This window comes from Rhinolophus hipposideros, assembly GCF_964194185.1.
Source record: "Rhinolophus hipposideros genome assembly, chromosome: 16".
NCBI classification, from domain to species: Eukaryota; Metazoa; Chordata; class Mammalia; order Chiroptera; family Rhinolophidae; genus Rhinolophus; species Rhinolophus hipposideros.
The window spans coordinates 3,056,371-3,072,149 of NC_138062.1; the positions used below are offsets into that span (position 1 = coordinate 3,056,371).

At 43.0% G+C, this 15,779-nt stretch overlaps 1 protein-coding gene across 1 annotated transcript in view; it reads left to right on the plus strand.

Annotated features, from left to right (window-relative positions):
- The first annotated feature begins 11,153 nt into the window (after nucleotides 1-11,153).
- SYNPO2 (synaptopodin 2) overlaps nucleotides 11,154-15,779 on the plus strand; it is a 141,973-nt gene continuing 137,347 nt past the window's right edge. The window contains exon 1 of the mRNA XM_081076787.1: nucleotides 11,154-11,325. Within this exon, the coding sequence (XP_080932913.1) occupies nucleotides 11,221-11,325 (105 nt within the window). The 5' untranslated portion in view covers nucleotides 11,154-11,220. The remainder of the gene's footprint in view (nucleotides 11,326-15,779) is intronic.

Here is a 15,779-nt window from a genome sequence, read left to right on the forward strand (position 1 = left end):
TACTTGGTAGTCAACAAAAGTTGAAATATGGAAATAATGTCCAAACCAGGTTTAAAATGTTAGTTTAAGTTTGCGTTCATTGTGTTTCCATTTAATTCCATTCTCTTCTATGCAATTTCATTCCAAGTGTATTTACTGAAGAGCTACTATTTCTTTCAGAAAACTCAAAACCTGGGCCCACAGACACTAGTTCACTGGCCATGTTGGAAGGCCCAGGGGTTCCCCTACACACAGGGCAGAAAAGCATCTCCCAAGTCCCTCTCTGGTTCAGCAATTCCCTTAAATCTGGATATGAAGCACAGTGCAAAAACGGGGAGACAGTTCATACAGTTTCCATGAAAATAAGACCTAGCCAGACCATCAGCTCTAATGCGTCTTTTGGAGCAAAAATTATTATAAGACCCAGTGTTATATTATATAGTAAAATTATATAGTAAAATTATAGTAAAATACGACTGGGTCTTATATTAATTTTTGCTCCAAAAGACACATTAGAGCTGATAGTCTGGCTAACTGTTTGGGGAAAACACTGTATTTCTGAGCTCTTAGGGGATTCCATATACTATTCTAGAGGCTGGGAAAATGAGAGAACTGAAATGGAGTCCCAGGCGTGGATGAAACGTGGAGAAACCAGCTGCCTTTCATCTCACAGGTCTGTTAAAGGGAATGATGATATTTTTACTACCTCATGGTCTTGTGAAAAACCTCTAAGATAGTGAATGGGAAAGTGTCCTGAGTAAAAAAAGTGATAAATCACTACTAACCACAATAACAGTGAAAACAAACCAGTGCCTGTAGAATCCCAGCACAGTGCAAAGCGTAACCTCATCCGTTCTTCACACGGCCAGCCTCTTGTTTCCACACATGGGGAAACTGAGGATAGGAAGCCCCAGAAACCAGCTGGTGGGGGGCAGAGCCAGGACACAAACCCAGGCCCTTCTCATTCCACAGTTCAAGGGGTCATGGAATCCAATCAGCTGACCACCTGCTCTTCAAACTCACTGATGGCCACTTTATTCTGCTTGATGATAGCTGGCTGCCTTGTAAAGAAGTAGCAATTTTCTGTAGGGGGCGGGTGCCTATAAGGCACCATCACATAACTGAGAAGCATGAGATAGAGGAAGTTACTTGGGTCTTTAGATAACACCCACATTTCTGTAGGGGGTGTCTGGATGGCTTAAGATGCTAGCCTGCGGCAACCCTTCTTATGTTAATGCCCCTCCACCCAGCAAAAGAATGTATATAACCCCTGATTGAGCTGCAATAAAGAGAGACTTGATCAGAACTCCTGTCTTGTCTCAGGTCTTTGTGTCTCCCATTTTCCTCCCTTCTAGGTGCTTCGGGGTCCCTCGTGTAGTGTCCCGCGGGTCGGGACAATTTTCTAGGAAATTCCTTACTTTTCTGGGAAGCTTGTTACACTGACCTGCAATGAAAAACTGTTTCCTTTCAAAAACTCTCAGTTAAGGCATCTATCTGTGTTTCCATCCAGAAAGGACCATCTTCGACAGCAAAGGGAGGGGTAACAGAAGGGTTACTGTGTGCCGGACCCTTGTTTTAAAAACAGGTGTTTAAAAACATCTTATTTACGGCTCAGAGCAACTTCAAAAGAGCCAAATACCTGGGTTCAGAAAAGACAAATGCGACACCTGACGCTATGCAGAAAACAGCAGCCAAGCTAGGGCTGGGGTCCACACCAATCTTTGCCTCTCCTCTCCGACTGTGCTGACGCTGAAAAGAACCTACAATATGTTGTTTGGTCAAAATGTTTTTGTGATTTAAATCAATAATAACCACCACGACAGCAACAACACAGAGTAGGTCTGTGCTCGTGTCCCCTCCTCACAGCGGAAAGCTTTGCCAGAAGCACGCAGCAATCCCGCCCGTGCCCAGCCGTGTTTTTCTTGCCATCACTGGCCACCATCTGACAAAACAAAGGCTGACTTGCCTTCGCTGTCTGTCCTGTCTACTGGAATATGAGCTTCTAGGGCACGAGCCTAGCCTGACTTGTTAGTTTCCATGTCACTCATGCCTGAATAGTGCCTCAAATAAATAATAAACGTTGGTTAAATGAAAGACTGAGTTAAAGCAGGTGTTTAAAGGCAGAGTAGATAGCCAGCCGGTGACAGGTGGACAACATGGTGTGCTTTAGTCTGGAAAACGGAACTTTGGTGCAAAAAAAATGCAGCAATTTGAATCATATTTTAATAGGTTAAAAGCCTCAACTTAAACTACCACCTGTATCTAAAATTTGGCTCCAATTTAAACCTTCACTCAGGATCCACAACAACTTCATTAATACTATTGCAATGTTAGACATTTTGACATTGTAAATGTATCCATTTTTAACATTATTACCTTCCAGAAGCCCACGGACAAAGCAGGCATTTTCATTCATCATGTGAAGCTATGAAGTTAGAGAGAGGGTGGAAAGATTGATGACGAAATCAAGAGATCAGAAGAAGGGCAACTAAATTATGAAACTCTAAAAACTGTTAGTTTTATCTATGAAAAAAGCCACATAAGTTCACTCACTACCACAAACATCTCAAAATCCAAGTAAATAACAGTATTTTTAGCAACTGTCTGACACACCTTTTCCCTGTACATTCTCTGGTTAAACACTCTTTGATGTCTTTACACATCAGCATTCCATAATATCGTTTTTTTTTGTGTGAACCTCTAGTGTGGCTAATCACTATTAGTTTTTTATTATTGATACCTGAGCTGCACACACAAGGTCTGCTCATACAGACATCCTCACTGCAACATGGCTGCAGGCTTGTGCCCAAATGTAGGAATTCGGGTCAATTTGATAGCCGTAAACATACATGCTGTATTTACAATTGAATCTGCTACATTAGCTAGCATCCTCATCAAAGCAGGGGAGCTTTGCATTCGACTAAGTGTCCGTAAAAAAGGAATTTTTCACTGGAAATCTTTATGTTTGGTGACTGGAAGTTTTGCACAGACTAGTTTGTGGCGCTGCCCATTCCGACCTGTTTTCCTGCCCTGCCTGAATAAAGTGTCAGCACGTTGGCTGGATTCCACAAGAAGACCTGCGGCCCTGCCCTGTAAGGCTTCCACACAGGTGGGTTGGCACTGCATGTGGCGGGGATGTACCTGGAAGAGCAGCTGGCAATAACTTCACCTGGAGGTGATTGCGAGCACGTACACATCTCCTGCTAAAGCTACAGTGAGCAAATCCCCAACTCATCTTCCATTTAGCTGGACTCTGAAAATGCATGTGGGTACTCCACGGCCACTCGGAGGGGACACTGGCATGAAAAACAATAACAATATTAACCAAATTCAGCTCAGGTATTTCACCTGGGCAAATTGTCCCAAGGCCCATGAACATGCGATCATGTTGTTGAGGGCTTGGAAGGGATGCGGGGTGGGGGGGGGGGTTCTGAGCCTCAGCTCCATTATCCCTTGTTAGCTTCTCAGGAAGGCTGCGAGTCCACTACTCCCAGCTCCACTAACCTCATCTGTTCTCTGTATTGGCAAAGCTACGTTTGCATTTCCTCTGCTCTTCCTGCTTTTCAAACAACTGTCTCCTTAGCACTTGTGTCTCAGCCCCAGAAGGCGTGGCCTATCTCCTGATGTGTGTCTCCCACCACTCCCTGCCGCTGTAGCACCCTTTTTCCCTCTTTAGCCCTCATTTCTCTCTGAAGCTCTTTGGTTTACTTATTTATTGTTGGCTTCTCTGGTAAAGTGTGGGCTCCAGGAGAGCAGGAATTTGGGCTGGGATGCTCCTAGCTGTACCACCTGAATCTAGAGAGCTGCAAAATGATTTTCAAATGAATGAATGAATGAGCTATAAACTCAAACATGCGTAAATACCTGTTTAACTAGCTCAAGAGTATCATTTGATCATTTTAGTCAATGTATTCTGGGTTGGCAGAAAAACCAGTCTTAGATATGGTTAGGACCTTTTCTTCCCCAGGGTTTGCAAAGGTTTGGGGATTCAACAGAGAAGTGGGTCCTCTGTCATCTGCCCTCACTGCTCACTGAACTGTCCGTGGGTGAGCCGGCCGCCAGCCACTTAGCTGCAGCTTCCATGACGCGCGTGTGGCTGGAGATGCTGACGGGCTGGCGCCTTGCTCCTCGTGTTCAGCTTCCCTGTAAAGATCCTGCAGCCTTTTCCTCTGAGGCCTGTCGTTTCCCTGAGGGCAGCATGCTGGTCTGCACCACGTGAGGGGTCCACAGACGCTAGGTGCCCTCGGTCAGGACTAAACCCCTCCCTTGCTTTTCTCAGGGGCGCTCTCCTTGCTCTCCAGTCCTTGGGGCTGCTTACAGAACCACTTCATGGAGTTCGGGCCTTACAGAACTGGGAACACTGGTGCTGCCTTCTACCCCTGCTCAGCTAGAGTCCCAGAGGCAAGGAAATCCGAAGGGTCTGACAATTTGCTTGGAATAGGAGAAAGGGGAAATCTGAAGAACAAGCAAAATGATCAAACTCTCAAAAATTATCCTGTCACGTACATTGATACATTTTTGTGTATTGGAAAGGAAACTAACTGGCAGCTCGGTTGTCCGTGGGCTATGCTTCGCTGTTAGGGGCTGAGTCATACCCCCGAAATTTATACGTTGAAGTCCTACCGCCCAGTACCTCAGAATGCAACTGTATTTGGAAATGAGGCTTTAAAGATTATTAAGCTAACATGAGGCATCCTTCTAAGAAGAGAAGGCTAGGAGACAGGTCCAGAGAGAAGACTACATGAAGACCCAGGGAGAAGATAGCCATCTACAGGTCAAGGAGACAGGCCTCAGAAACCTGCTGATGCCTTGGTCTACACTTCAGCTTCCAGGACTGAGAACGTGAATGTCTGTTCCTTAGGGCACCCGCCTGTGGTACTTCCCTTACACAGGCCAGCTAATAACACCTTCCCTCCTGCTGTGAGGTAGCGAGGGGGCACCTCTGCCTCTGCGAGCATCTCCCTAGCTGTGCAGGCCTCCTTGATGGAACGTCAAGTCACACCAGTCACAGCAGCGGCCATTCCTCCCCAAACCACCGTCAGCCTCAGAGCAAGAGAGGGCACGCAGACCAGCAAGGGAGAGGCTTCCAGGAGGCCTGAGTGTGTTTTCTTCCCCACCAAGCTTCCCTCCTCCCCTGGAATGTGCCGAGCACCTGCTCAGAGGGCGTCTCACAGACCTGCATTCCAGGAAACAACACAAATACTTGCATTGCATCAGGCCTGCACCGTGGGGTCAGCAGATAGTGAATGAATGGTTCTCCAATAGTCTGAGAGTTGTAGAACTTCTAAATATGAGTTCACTGAGGTTTATCCTTTGTGTTGATTATCTACATGTGTGTGTTTTAACACTTCAAGTTCTGTTATCTGCTGTTAAGACCAACCAGCGTTGATTTCCTCCAGAGCTTAAGAACAATCATTTGAAAAGATTTTGTTGTCTTTGTCTGGGATATTAATTTCTCCTCATCTATGTAATTTTGTTTAATTGTTATCAGTCACCTTTTGCTGAAGGAAAAAAAAACAGCAATAACAAAAAAAACAGTAAGTTTTTCAAAGCTCCAATTTTTAACATTGATTTTGGAGGATATAATTTAGTGACAATTCCAAATAATGGTCGTAATCCATAGAAAAAAGTGGTTTTGTTTGTTTAAAAATATAGAAGCTACCATTTAAACCTCATCTTCAATAATTCATTGACATTACCTTACATTTTTCCTTGAAAATTATCTTTATTCTTGCTGATGTTTCAGATAATCCAATACTATCTGCAATGCAAAAAAAAAATGCAATATGCGTTAGTAAAAGCGTAAAGTAGCAAAACAACATAGTCAGGAGACATCTTGAGTCATAACGTCACTTCTTCCCTTTGCATTACAGACAAATGCCCTCCAGTCTTTTAGAAAACTCAGATGCTTAAAACTTGTTTATTTAACTGCATCTTCAGTGCCCTAAAATGTACACACACACAAACACACACACACACACACACACACACACACACACACGCTACACCACTTTTATAAAGTATGCTTTTTGAAAAAGAAACTTTTTAATAAATGTGTCTCCCACAGGGACTTTAATCCATGTGGTTTCATTTGGTGATTCATTCTAATTTAACTCATGTAAATATATTATCTAATGTTGTAAGATGCCTGCTAGTTTTTGGATGCCTTGTAATAATCACCAAGCTTTGATGGCCCCAAAGGAAAGAAGACGGAGGTTTGGTTTAGATGTTGAAATCATGGTGCATTATCCCAATTTTGGTCATTCTAAATTTCACATAATTTTACAATAATATTTATTCCTTTTACTGTGATGGTTTATTTTTCTCCAAAAAAATGTTACTCTGTCATTCATAGTGAATAATAACTTCTAGGTCTTTGAATAATTCGAAAGAGATCGCAGATAGCTCAAAACAGAAAGTAATGATTTTTTTAAGTGAAAAATTCAACTATAAAAATAAAAAGAGGCACGAGCAAGGCATAAGTGGCCAGTATGAAATTAATATAGAACAAGTCATTCCAAACAATATATTTGCTTCATAATGTACGTTCCCAGTTTATGTCAGACTCAGAAATTTCACTGTGTTGTCAAAATTGGGAAGATAGTACAGGTATTGGCGTACCTTGTTTTATCGTGTTTTGCTTTATTGTGCTTCACAGATGTTGAGTTTTTACAAATGGCAGGCAAAATTCTCTACCAGCGGAAAGATGATGGCTTGCTTTAGTACAATATTCGCTTTATTGCAGTGATCTGGACCCAAACCCAAAATATCTCCAAGGTAGACCTGTATTCTTTGCTGAATGAATAATTAACCAAGTGGCTGAATGAATGCATGAATGCTCATATAAAACAAAGCATTGAATACATTGTTAAATCATTTAAATAGTGTAGAAGTGGAGTTACTTTAAGAAGATCATTTTCAAAACCACTTAAGTCACTTGTTTTTCCTTAACAAAATAACTTTTTATTTTTGGCTCTTGCCTTGATTCTTCAATTCCAAACAAAATAAAGCACAAGTGTACGTACTGCTTGACCAGTACTGTGGGTCCACTGCTCTACTAGTGTCTGAGTTTTACCTGTTGGGTCTGGGATTTGATTTTACCCTCCTTGCAAGCTACTCAATTAGCTGCTCCAGTTTCGTGGATGCTGAAAGAAGACATGAGACTCCTGGATCAGAGACAGAGGACTTTATTACTCAGGGTGCAGCAAGAGCCTGCCCGTCAGTGTGTTTCCATCAGCTCATCTTGCTTCAAACTCCACTGGGGTGACACAATATGACTCAAAGATGCTGCACACAGTGGGACTGCATAGCAGTTAGGAGCACCAGGCTTAATGAGGCCATTGCTTTTGTTACGTTTTGTTTTGTTTTTGCTAACAGTCAGCTAGCAAACTTGCTCTTTGTCCCAGGTTGAGATACTACTGCATCCCTCAAAGTTGTTTGCTGCAAACATAACCTTGAGAAATGGCTCAGGACGATAAGCATTAGGACCTTGAATTCGGCCACACCCAGAAAAACATATAGAAGCACTGGAGACCCATGGAGGGTTATCTCTCCCAATAGACCTCATGTTGGTCTCATCATCACACTGGCTCTCCCCATTGGCTGCTATCAATTTCCATGGGGGAGGGATTGCCGCTGACAGCTAGCCAGGAAAGTCTTGAGTTTCCCTGGGCTTGGTCCACATGTGAATTAATCCCTGGGTCTAGGAGAATGTCCCTGATTTAGTCCTAGGTTTTGTACCCATTCCTGAACTAATCCCATGTTTCCCTGAAAATAAGACAGGGTCTTATATTAATTTTTGCTCCAAAAGACACATTAGGACTTATGTCAGGGGATGTCATCCTGAAAAATCATGTCAGGGCTTATTTTCTGGTAAGGTCTTATTTTCGGAGAAACACAGTTTCTGCTTTAAGGAAGAAAGACTACCCCATTGCCTTAGATAGCCAACTCACCACATGACCTCCCCCAATAGCTACCACCTGACACAGGAGGGCAGGATGGTTGGGAGGCAGTCATGCCTGTCTCACAGGGTCTCTAAGGGTGCAGCTCAGGAGGAGTCTTGCTCTACTTCAGATTTTGTCAAGTCAAGTGAAGTGGAGAAAGGAAAAGAAATGAGAATTCTTTGGCTCTCTTTATATACCTTAATTCTGGGAACTTTTACCTACCCTTTTATTTTACTTATATTAATCGAGTGCCAGTTAAGGATCAAGAACTGTATTAGAGTTGGAGCTATAATTCTGAGTAAATGAGCAGTGACTCCTAATCTCACAGGGTTCATTAATATTCCAGACAATTAAGAGACCACCAGAGGCCACAGGGATGAGGAGGAATTGTCAAGTGATCATGTGTGGAGGAGGAGGCAGGGCCTAGAAGAAAGCCTTCACAGAGGGAATGAAGAAGCAAGAGCGAGAAACTAAAGGTAGTTCTGTGTCTGGATCATACCATTCAAGGGGAGAGATGGGGGAGACTGAGGAGTGGGATGCAGAAAGTGTTATCTTCCTAAAGGTGTTTTGATTACTCCGGGAGCCCTGGAAGACTTTAAACAGAGGAACAACAGGATAAATATTGCATTTGAGAAATGTCACCCCTATAGACAGAGTCAAAGATGAACTGACGGCGGAAACAAGGCTGGAACCGAGAGACGAGTTAGGAGATTGTTGAAATCCAGGCCAGAGGTGGAGGTGATCATAGCAGTGAGGGTGGAGTGAAGGGGCGGGTTTCTGATGGGTTACTATTTAGGGTTGGATCTATAGATCTTAATGAGTCATTGGGTACCTGAGGTGAGCACAAAGGAGTACCCGAGCTGGGGACAGGAAGGCGATGGCAAGAACAGGTATTAGGAATTCAGGCCGCAGAAGGTCAAGTCTTGACTCTGGCACTTAGGACCGGAGTTAATTCCCAGGCAGTGCGAGACACTAACCACTACCTCGCATGGCTGCTCTGAGGAGAAATAAAACAAACACACAAAACATACGTTAGGCTGCCGACACAGTACATCTTCATTAGGTAATAGTTATCTCTGAGTCGCTGTTCTCTGTCTTGAGGAACTGGTTGGATGGAGAATCTGTTCACTGAGTTAGGAGTGTGCTGGCTACAAGGAACAACGAAAGGGACCTACAGCAGCTTAAACAAGCAGTGGCTACTTTTCTTGCCCAAGCAGAAGACTGGAGGCAGGCCGCTGGTTGGCATTAATTCAATGAGGACCAGCCTCTTCCCTGTTATCTTCAGCTTCACCTCCTGGTCAGATCCTGCCCCAGTTCCAGCCTCCAGCGCAACCTGTCAATTTACATCAGGGTCGAAGGGAAACAGCCGTAAGAAAAAGGTGATTAGTTAGTTATCCTGAAATGGGGAACACAGGTGGAGAAGCCGAATTAGGGGGGGAAATAATGAACTTGATTTTGAATATACATTGACTTTAGATTTCTGTGAGACAGTCACATAAAAACAGGTTTAATAGGCAGTTGGCTATATTGGCCTGGAGTTAAGAAAGATATCTGGGATTGGGTGGGGAAGTTAAATTCTGCAGGGTGAATGGAGAACCCATAGAAAGGGTGCAAAGTAGAAAAGAGGATGGGACATACCTACACAGCCCTGCACAGGACACCTACGGCGAAGGGATGAGTAGAGGCGGGAACTGCCAGAGGCGTGAGAGGAGTGGCAAGCCGAGCGGCAGCTGGGAGCAGGCTGAGTCCTAGACGCCTGCAGGAGGAAGGGATTCAGGAGGTCAGGTGGTTAGGATACAGTGCTACGCAGGAGCAAGGCGGTCAGGGGCGAACTTGCCCGGAGTTTGTCTTGTGTGCGGACAAAAGCTGGACTGCAGTGGGTTAAGGAGCAGAAGAGACGTGGAAAGTGGAAAGCACAAATGTCAAGTGTTCTTTTTTCTTTTCTTTTGTTCTTAGAGTTCATCTTTTAGGATGTCACTTACATTTTTTTAAAGAATTTAGTAAAGTCAATTTGTCTTTTTGAATAGAATCAAACTTGAGAGTTTTTGGTCTTCATGACTTTCAAAGGGTCTCTTCCAGTCTCCTCCGACAGTCTGCTTGCATTCTCCTCTTTACTCCAGGGAGGAGAACGTGTAAGTCAAATCACTGGACGTTAGGCTTCTGGGGAGCAGACTCTGAAAACGTTCTTTGTGAAGCGCGTCCTGGTCCTGAAACAGGCAGTGTCTGATGGTCACTTCTGTCTGGTGCCACATGTAACACCTACTAACTTTCCCAGGTGCTTTCGTGGGTTTTTATGTGGAAATCAAAGTATTATGGGGGGCGGGGGTGCTCCATTTCTATAATTCTGGTAGACTGTATTCAAATTTCAAAGATTAAAATATTTTGGACCACACTTGATAAAATTGACGTTGATGCTGGGTCACCCAGATCCGGAACTGCCCCAGGGTGAGACTGCTGAAGTAAGAGACTTGTGGGTGAGGTTGTAGGCAGCTGGCAACTGACTGTCCCATTCAGGTCTAAGACGGTGCTTTCCTCCTGAAGGAGGAACAAAATGAAGCACTTGGTTTGAAAATACTGCAAACCACACCATGGGCATAGTTATAAGAACGTGGTTTCCAGGAGGAAACCCTCCCTCCGCCTGCTTTATGTGTATATAACTAGTTCAGAAGAGTACTTTTCAGATAGGAGGTTTAAAAAACATGTCTTGCTTTCTTTGATTTCCTGTCCTTACGGGATTAGTTGTGCAGGCTGCAGACAGCAAAAGCTTAGAAAAATAATCGTTAAACCCACTCGAACTTCCTTTGTCTGTTTCAGTCGTCAGTGCGTAATTCTGAAGACACTTACTTGAGAGAACCTAATCCTCCGGTAGTTGAGTTCTCAGAGCTCAAATTTTTGGAGGCCACTCGTGGCCTGGACATTAAAACCTTCCTGTGCCCTCCACTATGTAGAGAATTAGGAAATGAGAGTTTTTGCGGCCATTCTTTCTTTCTGTGCAGGGATCCAACCCTCCGGGCCAGAGAACCGCTGCTCCCCGCCCCATCTTGCCCTAAATGGGGACTTTCTCCTGGTGGGAGCCTCTTCCCCCTCCCCGAAGGGGGCTGAGCGAAGGCCGGTGACGCAGGAGTGGGCCGTGGCCCCGCGGCAGGCGCGTCCCGCCTCCGGGGCAGGGTCCCACTCGCGCGGCTGCGGCCGGGGCTGGACGCGCGGGGCCGCCTCCCCGCGGGAGCCCAAGCGGAGCGCGTCCCCAGGCTCCGCGCGCCCCTTACAGCCCTTGGTGCTGCCCGAGTGGAAGGAGAAGATGGGCACGGGGGACTGCATCTGCATTTCCATGACCGGAGGGGCGCCCTGGGGCTTCCGGCTGCAGGGTGGCAAGGAGCAGCAGCAGCCCCTGCAGGTGGCGAAGGTAGGACCCGAGGGCCCGGCGCGGGCGGGAAAGCCACCCTCGGACGGGCCCCCGTTCTGATTCCCAAGCCACCGCGTTAGTTCGACTTTGGTGCGATCTTGATTTTCCGCTGTTGTTTTTGTTTAAGGATGTTCGGTTTGTGTGTGTCAAAGAAACTTGGGAGAAAACCATATGTAGCATGTGTGTAATGAACCAGCAATTGGTCGGAAAACAAGGAAAGCTGAAGAAAAGCGTCGTCAGCTTCTCGGATAAGCAGCAGGACTCCCTCCCGGGCAGTGTCTTCTAGGCAACCTTAGACACTCCGGTTGAGTTATTGTTTCATGTCACTCGCGCTGGCAGAGGAAACCCACTCAGCCTGGCACAGCCAGTTGGCTTGGCTATTTCGTGGACTTAGGAAGGGGTGGTAGTGACGTTTGTCATGCAGCATTCATGAAAAGGCCAATTTGGGGCAATAATTTTTAAAGTATGACGAAGATGTCATAAAATCTGTTTCAAAGAATACTCATTTAGGGATTTGACAGATCCCCAAGTCCAAGTAGTCTATTCCATTCATGTGTACTTCTCTCACTAAATGCTCAAAATAAATTCAAAGACGCTCAAAATACATTGTAAGTAACTTAGAGGTAACTTGGAAATGCATCTAATAGCGGTTTTTCAATGTTTTCGATGTTTTTGTTGCCATCAGATTGCTGGTTTCTTAGCTTAATATGCTATCGGTTTGCTTGAAGAGATCTGCTTATTATCCAGTTGGGAGCCAGCTGAAATAAATTTTAAAATGCGTGAAAATAAGCAGACCTCTCTGATTTTAATAGCAAATTGTGGTATTGTATGAAAGAATATGTTTGATTAGTTTCCTATTTTATGCTCATATTAAAAATGGACCTAGAGCTTTATGAAATATATGGACCACTGGCCTTTGTAGTTATTCTTCAGCTTTGGCTTTTTCCCCCTTTTTTAATATTCACTGTGAAAAAAGGAGTTCCTTTGAAATTTTCTGCTCCCAGACTTCCATTAGAAAATCCTTCCGTAGTATGATGGTGGAATCCTGCCACCTAGTGAGAATTTCAAACATAGGGATGGAGCATAAAACAGGAGATGAAAAGTAGGATTTTTAGAACTGGAACATTTCTGAGATCTCCAGTTCAACTCGCTAATTTTCAATCAGGCAAGAACCCAAAGAGGTTAAGTAACTTCTCAGACCTTCGGCGTGGAACTGGCAGAGTGATTAAAGGGTACAGGAAGGTGGTTTCCTTGTGTTCCTCTAGGAGCCGATGGCAGGCAGCGTCAGACAAATTAAAACCCAATTCAGCAATCATAGAATTGATGAGCCCAGAGCAGATTTGCTCTGGGTCTAGAATAGCTGTTGGCTGGGTCCAGTGACTAAGATTTGGGGTCTAATTCCAACTCTGACCTAACTTGCAGCCGGGACTGAGACAAATCTCTTGCCCTTACTGACTCATCTGGTGTGTGTGTGTGTGTGTGTGTGTGTGTGTGTGTGTGTGGTGTGGAGGGAGAGAGATACACATTCGGAGTGCGGTGGGAAAGACAAGAGGTTCTATGAACCATCAGTGAGGTTCTATGTTGCTCGAGTAGCCTGTAGGCATAAGAGTATATATTTTAGAATCACTTGCCCACCAGTTAAAATGTGGGGACAGAAGTGGCTCGAAGCTGTTCGTTCCTGGTGGCTCTTTCGTAGCCAGACCTTAAGAACAGAGTGTGTACTGGGTTTCTCCTGCGTTCTTGATGTGTTTGTTTCAAAGTGGACCACTGTGTGTGATATTTTTAAGAACTGAAGTAAGTTGCTAGTGCAGGCATTTCTCTGCTGATGGCAGGATTGAGACAGGCTATTACTCTGTGTGAGGGTCGAAAATTCAGTCCTGCTCTCCCCCTGAATCATTTTTCTAACCTTCATTCATAGTTTTAAAAAAGATCATTATTAAAGCACCTGGATGGTTGCCTTAATTCCTTTGTGTGTGTGTGTGTGTGTGTGTGTGTGTGTGTGTAGAGAGAGAGAGAGAGAGAGAAGTCTATATTTAATTGTGAGTTTTTTTTTTTCATATGTAAAAAGCGACTAGAGAGCCTTCCAAGGAAGAAATAATTTCTAAATTACTATGGCAATGCCCACTTTTGTTGATCTGTTTTTTTTCCTTAATTAAACTTACCTACTTAATTTCTTATACTAACATTCCATATAGAAAACCCTTGGAGCAGACTGAATCCTGTCATTTTCCGTGTTATCAAGGCCATGACCTCCCTGGAATCACTGTTTTTCACTTAAAACATTGAGTCAACTTGATTCCACTAGTAGTTTCTCACTGAGGTGAGGTGAAATGAAGGTTTCTGGGGCATATGCTGTCTCCTCTTCCCAGGACTGCGATAACTTACTAGGACCAAGTTACCTCCGAGTAGGAAAATGTAGAGACACGAGACTTCCAGGAAGGCTGGGTAGGGGCTGGCAAGTAAAATAAAGTTTTGAGGAATATGCAAAGGATTAATTTGGAAATGGAAGAAAATATATATTTCCAAAGAAAAGAAAATTTCAGGGCTTTAATCATGCTCATAAAACGGGAATGCTACAGGGCAGTTCTGTAGACAACAACACATTTTTGGCTTATAAAATATCTAGTGTTTAGATTTCCATAATTCTGTATAGAATGAAAATCTGACAAGCTGATCTAGCAAAAGAAAAACTAGTCTAATGTTATTACAAATGATTAGAAATTGGATAGCTTTATAATTCTCAAATATCTTTCTAGTGACATGTGTAGTTACTTTTGAGAGATATTCAAATGTTTTTACTACTAGGCTGGCTAACTAAACTGTATGCAAACCCCAGCTTTCAAAGATCACTAACAGAAATCTTAATAATCAAAACTTGTCATTGAGACTGAAGCTCAAAGCTATAAAATTGTTTTGTTTTCAAAAATAAATTCAATTGTAAAAGACCCAAATAATCAGCAACATTACCCCATTTTAAAAATGTTCATATCTCTTTTAATTTGTGTTCTAAATACATGTGCTAGGAAGTAAATATTTCTAATACAGAACCATGACAATATTCTATAATGTGTATTTCCAAGAGATCATCTGCAGAAATAAATTTATCCAGACATAATTATAATACAAAACCCCAGTGTGTGTGTGTGTGTGTGTGTGTGTGTGTGTGTGTGTGTGTTCCTTATAAATAATGTGTTAGCACTTTTACTTTACACACTGTTTTTTGGAACATGTACTTACATGGCTGTGTCGCTAGACGTGAGCTTGGCAAATGTCTTTGGAAAATGTTCATATAAAGAATTGGGGAGAAATTTTTGTTTTACAAACAAATCTTCTGAACAATTCAGAAATAACTTACATTTTGAAAATAATGAATAAAGAAATGTTTAGACTGTTTATCCTTTACGTGTTTTAATGTTTAGAAACGTAAGCTTTCTTCAAAAGTTATAGACTACCATGGTTCTTATTTTCCTATTATATTGCAATTCAAAGATTCAAAGAACTGTTTCTTAAAATTGAGATGACAAATTACAATCACCCATATTATGAGACAGAAGTAGATTTAATGATTCTTATCTATTACTGTATATGCTGTCTTTAAAACTTTAAATAAAAACATGTTTTTATTTAAAGCAAATTCAAATAACGTAATTACTGTCCTTTAGTGTCTTCAGTGAAGTTTCTAAAATGTTTCAAATAAAATAATTCCAGAAACATTTTCTAAAGGAGGAAGGAAAGTTTTTAATGTGTTTGAATATCGATATTTGAGGATAAAGACTTCTTACTACATGTGGAAAGCTAGTAACATCTTTATTAGAAAGTATGAGAGATCATTTTTTATTGATTTTTGAAGACTTACTTTCTAGAAATTCTAAAAACAGGTATGCTTACAAGTCAGTGCACGTTAGCTAAATCTATTGAGCAGATGTTATATAAAATCTTCATTTTGGAATTGTGTGTTTGAAGACAGATTGCTGTTTGTTGAGAGACAATGAGATAAAAAAATGACTGCGCGTGTGACACAGCACACGTGTAGGTTCCATTTATCAAGCCCTTCTCATGTGCCAGTAAATGTTCCAAGTTCTTGCAGACATTATATCTTCCAATGATCCCCCAAACCTAGGTAGTAGTATGAGAAACATCCTCATTTTAGAGCTGAGGAAATCCAGGCACAGAAATGCTAAGTTGCCTGCCAAACTTGGTGGGACTTCATGGCAGAGGTAAAAGGGCGGTTAGGTGGTCCCCAAAGGGAATTTATAAAACATACCCGTCTTTATTCAACTCTGATGTAATCAGTCAGGGGAGCCCGCAGGCATTCAAAGGTAACTCTGGTGTGTGGTCAAGATTTGAACCACTGCTAAAGAAAGTTGAGGCCGATATGTCCCCACAGGCTTAGTGAAGGTGACACAATACGTCCTCCAGCACTCGTGACGTAAGAGAAGGACCAGAAAGAGGCA